The sequence below is a fragment of the Pagrus pagrus genome (assembly GCF_965226575.1).
Source record: "Pagrus pagrus genome assembly, chromosome: 4".
NCBI classification, from domain to species: domain Eukaryota; kingdom Metazoa; phylum Chordata; class Actinopteri; order Spariformes; family Sparidae; genus Pagrus; species Pagrus pagrus.
In genome coordinates, this window is record NC_140188.1 from 7,345,565 (window position 1) to 7,365,052 (window position 19,488).

Here is a 19,488-nt window from a genome sequence, read left to right on the forward strand (position 1 = left end):
CTAGTAGATTTAATGATCAATCAATTATTCTGAAGGAAAAAAATGTAATAATCATTTGCTGCAGCCCTGGTTTTGTCTATTGATATTGTATGTATGTAATGTAAACACAATAACCGTTACACTAAAATACATATATATGCACACACATTCAGTAACACATGACAATTAGTAGTAATGCATACACTTTAAGCTGTGCACACTTTTATGGTTCATCACAGCTGTTGGCAAAAACCCCTGGAATCCAACTGAGCAGCTGCGACATGAAAAGTAACTTTTCACCCTAAAAAAAAAGATTGCCAAAATGTAGTTGGGAAATTTCCCAATGAACTTGAAGTAAGAAGGAGAGTGTTTTCCACTGCTGAACATGACAGAGTGCAGCTGTGTGCCAGTGTACACCATTCAGCTCCTCCCCAACACCAATGTTCAAAGAGCTGGAGGCTCTGTCTGGGGATTTAGGGCAGCCACCAGCACAGCTTAAATCTTATTAAAAAATGTTCACTGACTGCCTCACAAGCTGCAGTGCAGCATGTGGCAAGTCCTTATGGATGGGTCATGCAACAGGACTCTTCATCAATTTGTCAAGCCATTTAGGTGCCACTATCAAGCACAATTCCCGTGTCATAGGATGACATTTTAGAGATATGTGATGTCTCTGACCACTGCAATTTCATGCTTTGTTTCATTTGAGCACATAACTATGATTGAGGACAGAATAAGACATGTACTGATTTGAATCCTCTTAACAAGTCTAAAAGTAATGTAAAACTGTCAGAAGTGCTGAAAAAAGGGAATCTAATTGCCAGTTCTGTAAGACACAACTGTGTCATCCAGCATCAAGAAAGCCTGACAGAGAAAGAAAGTGACAGAGAGAGAAGCGCAAAGAGATCCATGACAAATAACCCAATATAGACAATAAAAAATGGACCAATTGGATGGACCTCACTTAACAACAAAAGAGCTCTTCATAGACTCGGTTCTTGCCAGGAGCTCAGGTAAAGCACTTGCATTCAGCATCACTACCTGATAAGGGTTTGTCCCCTGCATTTTAGTCATCACTCATTAGCACCCCATCCACCTGTTGGCATTGATGTTAACCTGTCTATTATTCAGCCGAAGCCATAGATTAGTCCCGAGTCGAGAGATGAGAAAATGTGTACGGGGGCCCACTGAGGTGCTTGTGGGAAAAGTGGGCCCCTATTAGAGAGCTCCTTTGTGCTCACTCATCGCGGCTGAAGGGTAGCAAAAAGGACACACTGTCAGGCACGCTGCTTCTGCTAATCGGCAACACCGGCATGATTGCCTCAAACCACTAACTGAGCCTGTGCCTGATTACATATCTGCTGTGGAAGGAAGGTCCCCGCTAATTGTTCTACTAATTACTTACTTGCTAAATCAATCATTACTTTCTAAATCAGGAGGCCCTTGCAAGGAAAAAATAATGGGTGATCATGGGTGAGGCACTATAAGACTAGACCACGCTGTACTGCATGGTAAGACTAATATGATGTTTGGATAAAAGGTTAATAAGCGTGGGAGCTCTGACATTCAAATGTTTTGGCTGACCTACTGGTTGACTGGAAATCAACAGAGCATGACACAAACAAAAGTTAGCTGTAAATCCTATATTTTCCTTTCCTTCTCATTTACTGCAGTTTCTCAATTACTCATGCTGAAAAAAATGGGAAACCGTGTGAAGTTATTGTTCTGGAAATCTCTCCCATCTGTGCGCACAGCTTTAGCAGAGTAATTCTGCTAAATTAGCCACATTGTTAGGCACATGCAAGCTTTTCTTTTCCCTCCTTGAAGAAATCCGAGTTTCTCAAAATTAAACTTGACACAGGGTAAACTAAATTCAGTATTTCAGCCTCAAAAGTTAGCATGACAAAGACTCATTTCAACCTTAATGGCCACATAGTGTAATTTCAAGAGGGCATGTTTAAATAAGGAACTTACCACTGTCCTCGATGGAGAAATAGAAGATGTCATTTGTTGCATTGTCCCCATCTCTCAGAACATAGCATATGTTCATCTCATCAATTTCAGCTGAAAAAGAAAAACACTTGCGTAAATATCTATTACTTCCTACTCATAAAGGTTTGCATCAGTTATTGGGCTTAAATGACAAATGGGGAAATATGTCCAATTGGTTCCTGACAGACTATTTGTCCATAACTACTCCTGAGCCCTGCTATAAGAAGCAGACTGAGGCTGTGTGATGGAATGTGTTCACTGCATAGTGTCAGGGGAATCTGAAAGGAGAAACTGCCTGGTAACAAGGGCTGTATATCTATTAGACTCCTGAAAGACAGAACATAAAGAATAGCTTGATTGTTGGGGTTGCATCACATTCATCTGGTTGCCATCCTGATAGTGTGGTACTAGACAGGGTTCTTTATAGTCCCAGATCTGAAAGATTCTGAAGTTTACAGCCCTTGCTGTCGTCAATATTTGATGTCAAAACATTTTCCTTCAAAGGGACCAATGCATAAAAATGCATAGCCACCGATTTCAAATGCCCAGGAGATAGTGTCTTTATTTACTGTCTGTTTACTCTTGTGAGAACTCTTGAAATATTGAACAGGCCTCTTGGGGAAAGCGTCTCACAGCAACTCTGTAAATAAAGGCAGGGAATACATGGATATTGACTGTACACTGATGCTGCTACCCTGATACTTGACATTTACCAAGACACCTCTCTGGTCTGCTTGAAATACAACTTTTGTACACATGTTTGCAAAGCCAGTGGTCTGCTGTGAGCACTATGCCACCCCCGTCCTTGTCTTATGTGAGAAATTATGACTCTGGTAATGTACAAATCACCACTGGTTCTCTTCCTAAGTGAAATGCACGCTGAAAAATGCACTCCTCTAGTGAGATCTGGTCAGCCTCAGGCACTGGCATACTTCATCTCTCTAAATAGGCAGTCTCTTGAGTGAAAACAAAAACCTTTATGCTTGAACTCAGCATTTTTCAGGCATCAGAGGAGAGTAAGTTTAGCAGAGTGAGTAAATGTAAAATGAGCTTGAGAGTGGGCTCAGGAGAATTAAAAATGGCCTTCAATGTGAGTCTCAGTAGTACAGTACAAATCTAACAAATTGCAAATCTGTTGAAAGGCAGCTCTCTTACCTTGTGTGAAGATGGTGATTGTGGCATTTCCTCTGCCGAGGTTGATTAGGTAGCCGTGTTCTGGGGCAACAGTAATCCTAAAGGTCACAGAGCCCTGAGTGCTGTCTCTGTCTTCTGCTTTAAGGGTCTTACTGGTGATCACAAACCCCAAGTGGCCAGTCTCAAGAACCCGCAGTGTTGAGGCACCCTTGTTCACCACAATCTGTGGTACCCCATTATCCACCGGGAGGACAGTAATCTTCATCACTTGAGGCTTTCGAGTTTCAAATACTGTGTCTGGGAAGATGTAGAAGTCTGTGTGAGTGCCATCAGTGACAATGAAGGAAAAGCTGTCCTCCGCACTCTCCGTGCCATCATGCTTGTAGCTGATCATGTTCTCATTCAGGTCCTGCTTTGTGAAGGAGGTGACAGGCCGGGTGTTGTTAAAGAGCAGGCGACCATGAACTGGGATTTGAGTGACTGTGAACTTCAAGAGGCGGTCAACGGTGTCTCTGTCCTCCACTGTTAACTCAAAAGGCGTGATGAGTTTGTTTTCTCCCTCGGTCACCACCAGGCCGTGTATCGTCACCACGGGCTTTTTATTGTCCACGTCACTGATGGAAATGCGGAAGGTGCGGAACACAGGGTTGTAGCCGTCAGTCACTTCAAATTCAAAGCTGTCCATTTTCACTTCATCGTCAGCAGTGTGGATGTAGTAGATTTTGTTGCCAGCCAGCTGCAGCTGAGTGAAGGATGAGATGGGCATCCCAGGTGTGTCTGTGCACTCCAGGTGTCCTCTCATTGGAGCTCTTGTGATTGTGAAAACCAAGTATTCGTCTGGGCTGTTGAGGTCACTGGTACTTAGCAGGTCTGTTGTCAGACTAACCCTGCCACCCTCTTTAAGCGATACACCTTTACTGATGACGTCTGGGAAAACCATGTCAATGCCACCCACTGTGACATAGAAGTATCTGTCAATCAAAGGGTTGATGCCATCTGTCACATCAAATTTGATAAGGTCACGAATCCCCTCTTGCCCATTATGGATGTATATAATCAAATCCTGATCCACTTCATTTTGAGTAAAGTTCATTCCGACTGTGATATTTTGCAATGTCCCAGAAGGCGTTGTCCTCTGTAAATACCCCTGACCGGGCCCATAGCGAATAATGTAAGTCAGTGTGCTATCCTCAGAGTCCAGATCAGTCGCTTTTAAAACGTTGCTGTTTATGACTTTCACGTCACCTATCTCAACTTCAAGGCCGTCATTGATTGCCATCCTCGGGGTCTCGTCGTCCACAGGGATAATCATAACTATTACTGTTTTCTCTACACTGAACTTTCCGTCTGTGAGAACAATATCAAAGCTGTCCTCTGTGGTCTCTGAGTCATCATGCTCATACACAATGCTGGAGGCCTCCCGGATCTGATCCAAGGTGAAGTTAGAGATAGGGACAGTGCTGGTAGTGAGCTGATTGAGAATAAATCCGTGCTTGGGGGGTTTGGTGATAATGAATGTGAGCTGATCAGAGGGGAGATCTGCATCAGCACCATTCAGAATGGGAGTGTCGATGACTATGTTCATGCCCTCCATAACTACAAACTCTCTCATGTAAATCTCTGGCTTTTCATCATTAGAGGGGATTATGGAGATAGGGAAAAAGTGCCTTTCAGAGAAATTGATGCCATCAGAGCATCTGAACGTAAACCTGTCCTCCACTGGCTCAACTCCTTTGTGGATGCTTTGAACATAGTAAATGTGATTCTGTCTGATGTCCTTGATGGTGAAAGCACTTATAGCTGTACCGGACCTGGATTTCTCTGAGCCGGGGGCCGGGGAGACATTTTCCACATACCCTGAAGTCGGCTGTACAATGATTGTACAGAGGAGGTCATCGTTGGGGGTGTCGACATCATCAGTGCTTATATGAAGAATCTGAATTACATTCTTCTCTCCCTCTACAACAGTGAACTGCGGACCCACAAAGACCTCTGGTGCCTGGCTGTCCAGAGGAAGAATAGTCACATGCACTCTGACACCTGTGATTTTATTTCCTCCCACAGTCCACTCATCAGACATGTCCGTCAAAGTGAGATTGAAAAAGTCCTCCTTTGTTGTCAAGCCTATCTCCCCGCTGGTATGAGCATAGACCACAAGGCCATTTATAATATCAGCCTGGGTGAATGTACGGGAGGGGACACCTCTCACCAGAATTTCACCTAATGATGGTGGGTCCTCCACAATGAAGGTCAAACGAAGGTCATCAGTGTCCTCATCTCTTCCCTGAATGACATTACTTGTTATTTCTGTTGCTCCATTTTCCAGCACATCTATATATGAGCCAATTGTACCAGCTGGGAGACTGATAGTTGGAGTCTCATCATCAATTGGTTTTACACTAATCTTTATAGTGATTGGGACAACATGGACCCCATCACTGACGTCTATTTGTATTGAATCGACTGTGGATTCATCCCCATTATGGATATATGAAATTCTGCCGTTTCCAATATCCTCTAGGCTGAAAGTGTTTCCTTTTGTCATGTCAGTGAATGTATACAGGATCTGGCCATGCAGTGGAGGCTGAGTAACAGTGAAGGATATTTGTTGGCGTTCTGTGTCTGTGTCTGAGGTGTCTAGCTCTGCACTTCTAATGATATGTGTGCCGCGCTCGAGCACAGTAAATCCAGAGTTTGTTATTTGAGGCGGCTTGTTGTCCACAGGCTTTAAAAGTATAGTGAAAACTCCTTCGACAATATTTCCAGAAACATCCTCCACAGTGTACCTGAACTGTAAAACATGAGTGGTAATTCCGAGTTCAAGATCAGGCGGTTTGTACGCTATTTTATGGTGATTAATTTGTGCCTGAGTGAAAGATGTGACCTCTGTGTTTGGCTTTTCAGTTAATACCAGTGCTCCCAGTACAACAGGGCTATTCTCATCTGTGTCAGTCGGAGGCTGGATGATTGTGTATTTGAGATCCCGATCCTCTGAGTCCAGGTCAGTGTAACGGAGGAATTTCTTTCGGAAGTAAGTAAGCTGATACTCGTGCACAGTCATTTGTAGAGTCGTGCCAGGGAAGAGCTCAGGTGGGAGGTCGTCGACAGGGAGAATTTTGATAATGAACGAGCTCTCGCCCGATTGGTTCGGTGGGTCATTGTCATCTTGAACTCTAAACACAAACTGATCCATTACTGTGCTGGTGCTGTGAGGCCCGATGTGCTTGTAAAACAGTTTACCATCAATAATATCTTGCTGCAGCCACTCAGTCACTACTTTCTCATACACTTCATCCTCTGTATTAAACTTCCAGGTTGATGGGTCCTCTGGGGCCTCAGACTGACGCAGCAACACCTGCCCAATTGTGGAAAAGGGAGGCTCTATTGTGAATTTAATTGAGGAATCCTCTGAGTCGATGTCTGCCGCACTGAGCATAAGGGAGGAGATTGGCATCATTTGGTTTTTGAATAAAACCAAACCAGTGTTGGCGTTGATTATCGGAGGCTCGTCATCAGTTGGCACAACAGTAATGGGAAACAGAAACTCCACCTCATTTGTGCCATCTGTCATCCTGAAAATAATATTATCACTGTATGTGTCACTGCCATCGTGTTGATAAATGACAACTCCAGCATCGAGGTCACCCGGGGTAAAAAATTTCCTCTTTGAGCCCAGAACGGTTAATTCTCCGTGCCTCAGTCCTTCGATAACAGTGATTTGGACTTTGTCTAAATTGTCTTCATCGCTGATTTCCAGAGTCTCTGAAGTGGACAGAGGTCTGGACTGACCCTCATATAGTAACTGGCCTGTATTCCTAGTCACCACAGGGGCCAACGTGTTCATAGGCTTAACAACAATCATGAAAGCAAAAGGGTCTGACACAGCCCCCTCTGTGTCCACAACCTCAAACTCAATCTGGAAAATCCGCTCAGTGTCTGAGTCCACAGCAGGGGGTTTGTAGGCGATTTTCAGGTCTTTGAGGTCTCCTTGGTAGAACGAGGTTATTGGTAAATTCCTATCATCCGTGCTCACTATGTAGCCCTCCTCAAAGGACAGGCTGGATGTGATGTTGAAAATTAATTCGTCAGGATTAGACTCGACATCCTCTGCAGCCAGCATGTCCATGGTTATCGCTGTCATTACAAACTGGTCTACTTCCATCATCATCATAGCAACAAAGCTTGGTTTGGGGGCCGTGTTTTCCTCTCCTTCTCTGATCCTCACCAAAATTTGGAAAAATTCCTGCTTGAGCAAATTGCCTTCCTTATCATGTAACTCCACAAGCATTGGAATGTAATCTCTGTTTGGAGACTTCAAAGCAAAAGTGTGCTGATAACGGATGTTCATTTTAATAAATTCATCACAGTCCACCATTGTTCCAAGGCTGTCCTCATCCACAAGTTTTCCATACCTGGGCAGCACGCTGCCACTGGAGAGAGAGGCTATTTTGCATTGTTGTGCACTTTTATCATAAGTGAATTCTAAAATTCTTCTATCGATGGGGTTACTTGTACCGAGCAGTTTCTCAACAGTGAGTGGCATATTTTTGGTTAACACTTCCAGCTGTGTGAAAATAACTTCCACCTCCATCATAAAAGGGATTATAATGGTATCCGTTTGGGTGTCATACCTGAGTTGTAATCTCACTCTGTCCCTCGGAGGACTCCTGGAGCCAAAGTGAGAATACTTCACGTCGTTGGGACCAAATTCACAGGGAAACTTTTTCGGAGACAGGTGTCCAGGCCTTTGAGACAGGGGGTCATTGTCCAGGACTGTTATGCTGCATCTATCACCGGGCTGAACTTGGATAACCAAATCGTTGATGGGATCAATGAAGACTGATCTCCCGAAAGGCACGCGGATCCCATTATTGGCAACCAATATCGTGTCCTCTGACGGCTCGGACCTCAAGGCGTATGATAATCCATAGCTGTCAAAAACCTGCGCGGCTGCATCACCTGTCAGAATCACGGCCAGCAGAATGAAAGCAGCGCCAGTCCCGTGCAGATGCGGGTGAATAATCCAAGCCATTTGTAGTGTGGAACCGCAGAGAAGACACGTTGAACTTTGCGCATACACGCTTGTAAACTAAGTGCGGCGGTTAAAGTTGCAGGAATATGAAATCGGAGTTGGATGATATCACGCACCTATGGGCACCAAGGTGCACCATTCTCTCGCAGCAGCAGCACACTGATAACCTAAACTTCATACTCCTGCTTTGCCGGAGTAAGGAGAGTTACGCCCTCCTCTCAGCCGATTGGTTCATATCCCTGCTGGAATGCGTTTGTCAGGTTTTAAATGGATGTGGCTGGTGTCAGTCTGGCCAGACAAAACGATGCCGCGTGGGTTGGACCTCATCAGGCTGAATAAGGTAAGAAAAAGACGGATAAGGTGATGTTTGGGCACAAATCAAAGATTCCTAGGCTGCTGTGTGCGCAGGAACATGAATACGTTCATTTTACACACCAAAGGCAGAACAAATCTCTCTGTTAGATGTTGTTTTAAAAAATGATCTACATTTGTTCTCCAATCAAAGCAATTCACTCGCTCCAGACTATTCCTGGTAATAAGGGGAAGCAGAAAATCAGAAGTGCAGCTGTGCTTAACAGTCCTCACTGGTATTCTGACTGGAGAAAGCTTTGTCTCCCTCTAGTGGTTTGCGTTGTTGAGGACTCCACATTAGCAGCAGACATAACACCCTGCCTTCGATGTTTAGGCACATTTTCCACCTTCTTTTTATCCTCATGAAAACCAGGTCTGTCTTGAAAATTCTTTGATTTCATTGCATGTGCAGTGCCACTTCAGTAGGCTATAAACTGCTGTGACAAGGAACACAATGGAGTGAAGCCCCTATAGCTGTGTGTATGTGTGAGGTGGTGTGGTCTGTCTGCAGACGCACACACCAGAGCTGATGGAGAAGAAGCACTGCAGGAGATGAACTGTGTCCACTGTCGTGCAATGTAGCAAATCAATGTGGCCACTTGACCCTGCAGAACTGCCCACAATCCACTCTAAAAGCATGAGCCAAAAGTTCCACTTATCATCCGGTGACATTGTCCCATTTCATGCTGTGCTGCTCTCTCATCACACAGGTCCTTCATGTGTTAGGGCTGAGCATTCTCCTCTGACTCCTGACAAGCCCAGTCATGATCCGGCCTCTCTCTGCAGCCACTCATCTGAAGAACCAGGTGAGCCAGAACCAGCGTTGATTAAGAGGACCCTTAGACAGACATTGTGCAACACTGCGAGGCCAAATGACTCAATTATATTAAAAAGAGGTTTGCTTTTGGCACGGTGAACATCACTGCACATCCAGGTAAGAATCACGGATTGAATAGATGTAGATATGTGTCTGTGGGGGGCTCGGGGAACGTGGAAATGGAGCTGTGCAAATTCTATACTCTCTCAATAGGTTCCTATATGTTGTTGGTACTGTTTTCATACAACTTACAATGTCGGTATATTAGAAAAAGTAACCTGGTTTCTCAAACACACATTTTCATTGTACATAGCTGCAGGCACATCTGTTCGGCATGTTTGATTTACCCCGCTGCCTTTGTATATATTAGATGTACACACATTGGCCCATACCTATGCTCCCCTGTCAATATGTAGCATCCGTAGCGCCTTATACTGCTTGGAAGAATTTGACTTCAACTGTGCTTAGTCCCCTCTGATCCCTCTGAGATGATTTTCATTCCATCCACAAGTCATCGGTGCAGCCAGTGTGTCTGCACCTGCCTGTAGTTGCGCATTAATAACATACAAACTGCCTCACAGCTGGCATGTGTTGAAATCGGTACACAGTAGCTGCCATAACAAACTGTGCAGTTGAGTTGCACTGGACACTGTTGACAGGGTCCAATTATAAATATAGCCAAGCAAACTGCAAGGCAAAGCCCCCAGGCCTTGACAGCTCCTAGTTACAAGAGAAAATGAAAAAGAAGATGAATAGAACTTTCTGACAGCAGCGATGGCAGAGAGGGAATTGGATCATACCAAAACCTTCAGGCTTATTTTTGAGGAGAGTGGAAGTTTGATGATATACTGTCATATCGCATTTAAATCAAATTTATTGTAAATGACCAATCCTTCTTAAAAGATAGAACTGTCAGTCTATAAAGACGGGAGGATTCTAATCTCACCCCTGATGTGCAGGTGATTTATTGTGCATGGTGCAGATGGAGCTTCAGCTGAAATACTGCTGTCCAGCTCATGTTTGAATGTGAATGTTTATCATAATAACACTGATGATTTTAGATTGCTCATTTATTTAAAGTTTTGTCCTTACAGATCAAGAAAATAATCAAGGCTGTTTGTGTAGGAGCTCATCTAGTTCTTGTTCTTCTGTGGCTTTTAACAGCCATACACTCAGTGTGTTTTGTTTTGAGGACTGTGGCAACAGTTAAATATGCATATACCAGCTTTTTGACTGCCGAGAAGAAAACAATAAAAAGCATATTTATGTTAGAAGTGTCCGTAATCTAAAAATATCCTGTTTTGCCTGTCGTTTACAGCTGAGATAACTTTCATTTTGGTCTCAGCTGAATGTCCTGTCATCACCACACACACAGAGACAGACCAAACACTGGGAAGCTTGCATTCCCTGCTGTCAGTGACACCACTGTTGTTGTAACTGAGTTAACAGAGATACAAATCATGTAAGGTGCCTTGAGCTCTGAGAGGTGACATCACTGAGTCAACCTGATACAGGGATAATGCAGTGCTGCAGGGTGGGCCAGCTGTGTTCAGCCTGAGCTCAAACTGCAGCCAAACAAACTCCTAACAATCATTGTTTTTGTTTCTAAATCTTTATACTGTCTTTATTCACTGTAACAACAATTACAATTGTTTATTTTTCTTATAAAGTATTTCAATATTTTGTACTGTTTTCAGTTGGCTATGGAACTGAGGCTGGAAAATAGCCATAATGTGGGCTGTCTGTGTTAAATAAGCCAGTAAATAATACAGTATATACAATTCTTTACATCAATTCCAATTAAGTTTCTGCATAATGCAAAGCTACACAAAATCGGTCTTGTCATTATTAATATAACCACTGTTTGTTCTATACGTACTATAGTGACAGCAGTGTCCATCTCACTAGAAATGCTTCTGTGTAACCCTGCTTGTTTGTCACTGTTGCCAAAGTGACTCCATCCTAACAATTGCTCGGACTTATCAGGACTATTTCTGCTGGGGGTTAGTCCCTAAAGACAATACAACCCCGGCCTCACTGATCTCATTAGGGCTATTTTAGTTCATTACTTCTCTGTCAGGGACAATTCTTCTGATGGTTGAAGCTGGAATGGTGGCAGCAGCTACACTCTGAAGTCATTCCCTACAAAAGTAAATTGTGTAACCCATAGAAACACGATGCACAGCCAACCAGCAGCCAAATCCATCTTCCCCACCTTACGTTACTCCTGGGATAATACAGAACTAAAAAGGCAGCAGAACCAGTCAAGTTTAATCATATTCTTTATTTGTGCTCCTAAATTCCCCAGGGCTGTGTGGACCCAAGACTATAATGTATGGTCAGAGCAAAGATACCGCTTACAAAACAAGTCGAGTTGGGTTTATTTACAGCATGCTTTTAACAAATAGGTTCATCGTTGGGCTTTGCAGGAACAAACAAGACAAAAATAGATGAAACCCAAGGACAATCAAAACAAGAGAATAACAAGTTTCAAGAATGGGGACAAAAATCTATACGTGTGTGTATTTTATGTGTGTTTGTGTGGACAAAATGCAGCGATATGTGAATTCTGGCCACATTATATTGATCTCCACTTAAAGCAGGACATATCCTCAGAATTTAGCTGATTATCTTCATAAGGCAGAAGTTAAATCACAGAATGAAATGGAGAGTGGTGCTAATGTGACTAATGTATTGGCATTCAAACAGAATGATATCGACCTGACTGCCGTTTTCAAATATCAAGAATATTTTTTGATGATGTTTGCTTAGTTGAGAAGATGGATAGATATTCCTTTCATGTTAATTCTGTAACATTGGTGAAAAAACTGGTGAAGACTTTAAAGGAAAGGTTCACCCAAAAATGAAAATGTTCTGAAAATACATATCAATAGTTTGAAGAGACTATAGGTTTGTATTACATCCAAGCCTACCAATGGATAAAAACATGAAAATACAAATCAGGGATTGTGGTTACTGTGTGATGTTGCACACAGACCAGTGTGTTGAAGACAAAAGTCTGGCTGTAAAATGTCGCAAAAACATGAAGACCTGTTTCACCCCTTTCTTCAGACCCTCATTGTCAAACTGAGAATTTATTCTTTTTGTCCCATATGATAATCTTTGATAAATTAACAATGTAACATACAAATAAATATAACATATAAATTACTGCGTTTGTAGGATGCTACAGTATGTTAGATTTGATGATACTTAAGATGTACTTTATGTGTATTTTCTAGAACAGGTGGAGTTTTTAAAACTGTAAAACGTTATGAAACTATTTTAATTAGTTCCAGTAAATGTGTTATTTGGCATGCAGTCACAACCTATGAACAAGAGGTTTAACACAAAATCACTCTGGGTCGGTACCAAATCAAGGTTCCTGTCTGTGAGCAATTAACTGCTTGATGTATTTGCACTCTTGTAAGGACACCATGTTACAGAGAGATTTTAATGAAGTACGATGTGTAATGCTGTGCCCAAAAGCCTCTAACAGCGCAAAAGCAATTGTAGGGGCACCGGGGCACTGTCAAAACTGCCTTCATTATATTCCAACTAACCTGACTGATGCGGTGGCAGCTGAGGACACAAGTACAGGCCAACCAGCAGACATTTAATCACTCAACCGTAACTGAAAGCTGTGTTTTTGACTTCAGGCTTTTTATATGTTATTGGGAACTCAAAATCTTTGGCTTCCTGCGGAGGTGTGGTCACCTACAGGCCAAAGGTTACATCATTTAATCGGATTGCTGCCAGCTGCCCTGCAGGCCTTCCTTCTCTTGATGAGTTTTAAAGCTGAGAGGCACTTAACATGTATGCCCACCCTGCGGGCTGCACTCATTCACACTGCACAAAGAAAGAGAAATAGGAATTCACCTGGTGAGAGTCACTGTGTGACATCTGCTCATTGTCACATCACCAGAAGAAAAATTTGATTACTATATTTCTTCTGTGATTGTTAGGGAATTAAAGTGCAAATTGTCTTCGGCAGCAAGAGGGACATTTCTTAGTTTTAAAAACAAATTGACGACAGGAAACAACTAAATGTAGAGCAAATAAAGGCGTAATTCTAGAGAAGAAGAGTGATGATACTCCCCAAATATTTGTTTTAACTTTAGGCATTTGATTATGTTCCTTGTGGATTTAACAGATGAATATTTTGGCCATTGGTCTTTGCTGTGTTTTATCTTCTCAACCCTTTTGGGTTTCCCATTTCTGCTGAGCTGAATACATTCTCTTTCTGCTCTGTTTGATCTAAAGTTGGGGACTAAGTCAGCAACAATATCATCTAGATGAAACGGGGCGCATTCACCAGACGCTCATGAAAAAGCTGCACACACTGCACATGTGGGGACAGTAATGCTTTCTCTTGGACTGCGTTTCACTCTTATCATTGTTATAGTATTATCAAGATTTATGTTTTAGAAAAGGAACCAAGTGATTTTTTTTAGATTTACTGTGACATAATGAAATTTACTACCTCCAAGTGACAGCTACGTGGGTGCCTATTGTTCCAATATTCTTGGGAATGTCTCAAATATTTCCAAGTCCCCCTGCCAAGCTGTAATTGACTTAATCTTTCCATTAGCCCCAAGTCGCCAAAGTCAGCTGTCATCTGTTCGAGTTAACTGTTGTAACAAGGTGCTTTTTATTCTTCCTGGTAAATGAGAGTTTTAGCTATAAGACCTAAGGGTGATTTTTAACCCCCTCACCCCCAGAGCTGCACACAAACACACATGCATGAGTACCACACACATACACACACGTCTCCCCTGCTGACAGCTCTAATAAGCACCAGCACACTAACTGACAAACTCTTGTTCACTTTTGTCAGGTGATGGGGTGTTGATGATCTCACTGAGTTTGGTAAATACCCCCGTGGACAGACATAAACAGAACCTTTAACCTCCACACATATTCACCCCTCCACAGGTAGCAAACATGGATAACAGATTGCTGAAGAATATTTGGAGTCAATGTACGTCTTTACTTCATTTATTCGTATAATGATAAAAGTCAGCATCTATGTTTTTATTTTTCAAACATGTTCATTTTGCTCACAATACTTCATTGCCACAGCCAGAAGATGGCAACATCACAACTAGTGTGTAGCAAAGCACTACAGTACACTACAGAGGTTAGTATCATAAATATATAATATGTTGTCAGCCATTTACAATGGGGACGCTGAAGACATCTTGTCCCCATCACTTTTTAAAAGTATAATTAGTCAGAAAAATTGTTAAAAATCAGCTTGTCAAAAAAAAATGTCAAGTGGTCTCCTTTTGTGTTTGATTGGATAATATGGAATAATATGAAGCTAACATAAGAGTCCAGATCAATTTAATTATCATTACACAACCAAGATTACCAAGAAACAACAAAATGCTAGTTGTAGTCCTTTGATGCTACTTACCAAACTAAATTATTTAAATGGATGACTAAATAATGGATCATAAAAATAAAAAACAATCAACTTCAGTCGGTATAATCAGTGCAGAGCACTGATTATACCATTAAAGCTTTGGTTTTATTATTAACTTGACATATCTTAAACAGAAATGATAACTGAAATCTTCAGTTAAATAAAATTTGACTACACAAATGTATCACATTTATAGTTATGTATTAAGTTATTAATGTCATGCCTGCAGTCAGGTCAGGCACTAAGTGGGAATAGTACCCATCATTAAACAACAATGCCACAACTGTATGTAAAATCTTCAAATGTGTTCAGTTTGGTTCAACATGTCAGTCGTGCTCCATACTGTAGCTGTGTTGCCTCACTTCTGAAAGACTGGCAGGCCTAATTAGTTCAGGACCTCATGTAATGACTTTGAATTTCTGCTGCCAGCTTGACTATTGCATCAGTGTTCATTTTTAGAAGCAGGGTTGAAACCTGGCCGATACATAGTACATCTAATTGACAGAGAGTTGGACTGCAATGGCAAATGTGTTCGGCACCCACGTGCAGAGCAAAGACTGATGGCCTCCTGTGAAGTTGAAGCAGTCATGCAGAACACACAAGTTTTTTAAAATGCATTGATTTCACCTTTTAATATTTATCATCTCTCCCTACAAGTATGCAAGCCATTTGTTGCGAGTTCACATAAATATGTGAATTCTGCCGAGGCGAGCGTTCAGCTTAAAGAAACTCAACAAAAACAGTTTAAAATGTAAATGTTTCAATGCAAAAAACGACAGACTCTGAATGAATATCTGTCTTATTAATGACCTTTGACAGAATTATCATCAATCACAGTGCTTGAATGCTTAGTTATACAAGCAATCTCTTACATAACATAAACATTGTCCAATTAATATTATATCATGGTGCTTGTAAATGTCTTCAGTTATGTCTGCAGCCTGATCTAAAGTTTACCACTGAGAATTGATACCTTTTTTGAAGTGTACTTCAGTTTTCATTATTTATTATATGCAGATTAAAGACATAAACACCAAGGGCTGGCAAGAGAAAGTGAGTCATTGCATACTTAAGAAATGTGAAAGCAGTAATCAACATGCCAAGAACTGGGTCAGAAGAGTCTTTGGCACCAGCAAACATCATTAACAAACATTTGGCCGAGATTTGCAAACCCTCACTAAACATAAACCTTTGTCGGAAGTTTATATTCTTCTCAAACAGCCTCACTCAACAGGAAGCTTTTTAGGGAATGTTTCATCTTAATAGAGGAGTTTTCTAGGTCCCAAGTAGGGAGCTGCTACAACAGGCAGATAAGACGGAGATACAGTAATAAAAGAAATGCTGTTAGTAATCTGATGGCCTTAAAAATCTGCACTGGAAGAGGTTCATCAGCAGTAAGAAATCTCTTCCTGCCCTCTAGTGGCAAAGGAGTTCAATAATTCATTGAGTCAATTATAGTGTTATTATTAAAAGCTCCATCAGATTTTTTTTTGATTCTGCAGCTTCATATATAATTAAAGAGAATATGAATAAAAAGTGTTTTACGTCTGTGTCAATATTACTGGTGTAAACATTAGAAACATAAATAGGTTTAGTTTTTGTCTAGAGCTACTACAGTACATGTAATAAAACAACTGTCAGTCAATTTGTGGAAGGTCCAAATTTGAGTTTGTCTGTAAAATAGTTAAGATTGTGTGTTTACCACCCAAGTCGTCTGTCTAGGTCTGTGACGTTGTCAAAGGCTAAAGACAAATACTGCTGTGCCACAAAACACACAATGTTTTGCACTGCGTACTGTCGGGACCAAGAAGAGGAAATATCTTGCAATACAGATCTAATCCTGCAGTCTTGTCTCAGCTGTCTGTCAACAGTTCTTTCCTGCAGAAGGCATCTAAACTAAAAAATACAGCTGATCGTACCGTGTGACCTCGACTTAAATTGACAGGGAAGTGCTATGGCAGGCAATTCAACCAGGGATATAAAAATAAACAGGTAATATTCGAAAGGTGCCCTCACATTTCAGTTGGAATAAATAGAAAAGGCTGAATGCTCCTCGGGGCAAAGAAATGTAGCAGCTGCCTCAACTGTGCTCTGTCATACTAAAAAGCAACAAGGGACAAACTAGAGAGATGAAACACCTGCTGTAACAGATTTTCAAATGTCAGTCGTGAACCTATTAATCATTCTTTGATCGTCACTGGATGGTTATTTTAGAATTTCAGCCTGAGTCATAAACTGCTGAATGAATTAGTTTACTCATTTGAATAATTTTTACCCCATTTTAATTATTTATTTTTTGGCTTAAAATGGTTTTATGGAATGGAATATTTTGTTCACTGCTTTATACTCTTCAAAAGACAGTCGAGAAAAAATTATTATTATAAAACACACATGCAGACACACAAAACACCAAGAATTGAATTTGTTTCTCAGTTTACTTCAACGAATGATGTTGTAAATACTGCATATTCCTCTAATTCTGTTACTGCTCCAAACTAAACGACAGAGACAAGCAATGTAGCTAAATGTACTTTAGCTCAAACTAACTTGTCTTGAATAAAAGTAGACAAATTGAATAAATAACCTAATCTAGGAAGAATACTTTAGAAGACAAACATGTTCTGAGCTGCATATTAAGCTCTCCAAAACAAAAAATAAATGTTTAACTCTAAGTAGACCCATTTGAAGCTGACCCATCTGCAAGAGCACAGCAAAGCAGGAAGCTTTTATGTATTATTAATGTCAAGATGTTTACAAATTTTCATTTGTGGTGAAACTGCAGCATGATCTTCGTCTCCTCAGAAGTCCATTTCTGTGAATTATAACCATTCTCAATCGCCATATTGACTGTGGCTGTAAAGGTTTTACAGGCTTTTTCTTTGTCTTGTTTTATGTGATGTTAAACTCAGCCTTGGAAGAATTAAGGTGGTGTGTGTTCACTTTCTGGGGAATTTATTTTAAAACCTGGAGCTAGAAAATCATCGTCTGATCATTTTAAAGACAATTGCCTTCTTGACAACTAACCAGAAGCTAAAAAATCAGCATTAGGCCATTTGTAAGTGTAAAGTTACGCTTGTTGTATCTGTGTAAAAGGCTAAGTTGGGGGAGATTTCTCATTCACTTTGCCCAGACTGCATGAAGTGAGAAAAAGATAGTCGTGTGTTTAAAGAGACTCCCCAATTAAATCAGACTAACCAATGGAAAAGGGGTTTATTACACAGGAGTGTGCAGTTAACTGCATATAGTCTCATTACACTATACATCATTTTGGCAATAAAGTATTTCAACCTCTTAAACATTTCAACATGTTTCTCTGTCTGAAGGTTGTGACAAAAACTAATTTTAAAGAGGAAATATTTAAGAGAAGGTCAAAATTGAGTTTGAAAAAAATTATCCAACATTATCACCAGAATGTGATGAAGCAGCAGTGTTGACGTTATGTCAAAGACAACTATGTATTGTAGACGATGTCTACTGAAGTTAGCATCCTAACCAGCCAGTCCCGGCCCATCCTGTCTTGTAATACCATTAGTCTTAGGCCCCCCGTAGGTTCAGCTGGGAAATGTAAGCAAGGGGCAAGTTTTATACACTTTACAAGCTCTCTTGACATTTTTAGTCCAATAAATACATCCTTATTAAACAGAAAATTACAAACACACACCATTTCGAATTCAAGCATCTCTTTTACTGAACCAAGATTAACTTAACTGCCTTGTTAACTCATCATAAAACATCATCAGTGTAACATCAGCAGTGTAACACCAACATTTCCCCATTGCTCCAAGCTCCCGGTCTGCAGAGACTTGAGTCAGCTAAGTGCTAATAGAGAGGCAAAGTCACACCCCTGCTGGTGAGAAGAAAAGAAAATTGTATAGTAGTCAGTGGCAAGAGACATAATATTTTTTGATTCAGTTTGAATTGTGCCACGACTTACACATATGATGTTTGTCGATTTAAAAGATAACTTTATCAGTCGAGAAAGTCACAGTTTGCTATAAAATACTGTTTAGTTTTGTGTAAACCCACTAAGTAAACTACACTGTCTCACTCATATGTCACCGACACCAACATGGCTGCCATCACGGCACAGAAAAAGTATTTAAAAGGGTGAAAATTACAACAGGTCTGGCCATAATGACAGATGCAGTTATGAGAAAAGAGAGCTAGTCAGTTTTGTGAGCTACTGTAGCTGATATAAGGGACCGGCTCTACAAGATTTCAGTCATCGGTTTGGTCAAATAGGATAAAAAAAAAAATTCTCTCTCGCTAGTCAGTACAAAAGACATTCATTTCCTGAAATAAGTTAACAGCAGTTAGCTACAGTCAAAGATAGCTACACCAAAGAGTTTAACGAGTAACAGTCAGCGGTTACTGCGGTGATATGCTGACCCCTATTTGTTTGGAGTGACCTTTGACCAGTGGCTATGTCTTACACGGCACCTTTAATTAATCTACATTAAAGTATGAGTGAGTTGTGTTTTAAAGTTACACTGTGCTAAAAGGAGCCATTTAGTCTGGCTGTGTAAAACCATAATAACCCATGACTAGTTTATAATGTTTAAAGAGGTTTCACAGGACATACATAATTTATGTCCAAAGTCCAATTAAATATAGCGTCTGTGTATAACATATTCTCTCACTGTACTGCTGGATAAGATGGTCCAGACATAATTGCATTGGTAAGTGCACAAACCAGATTGCCTTGCAGATGTCTTGTACTGAGTGTGATGGGGAAAATATGTGCAGTGATGATGA

General features: G+C 41.0%; 1 protein-coding gene across 1 annotated transcript in view; it reads right to left on the reverse strand.

The window, feature by feature from the left end:
- The window catches only part of frem2b (FRAS1 related extracellular matrix 2b), a 57,532-nt gene extending 49,266 nt beyond the window's left edge, over positions 1-8,266 (reverse strand). The window contains exons 1-2 of the mRNA XM_084351710.1: positions 3,127-8,266; positions 1,954-2,043 (exon numbers count right to left, since the gene is read on the reverse strand). Coding sequence (XP_084207836.1) covers positions 1,954-2,043; positions 3,127-8,137 — 5,101 coding nt within the window. The 5' untranslated portion in view covers positions 8,138-8,266. The remainder of the gene's footprint in view (positions 1-1,953; positions 2,044-3,126) is intronic.
- Positions 8,267-19,488: the final 11,222 nt, after the last annotated feature.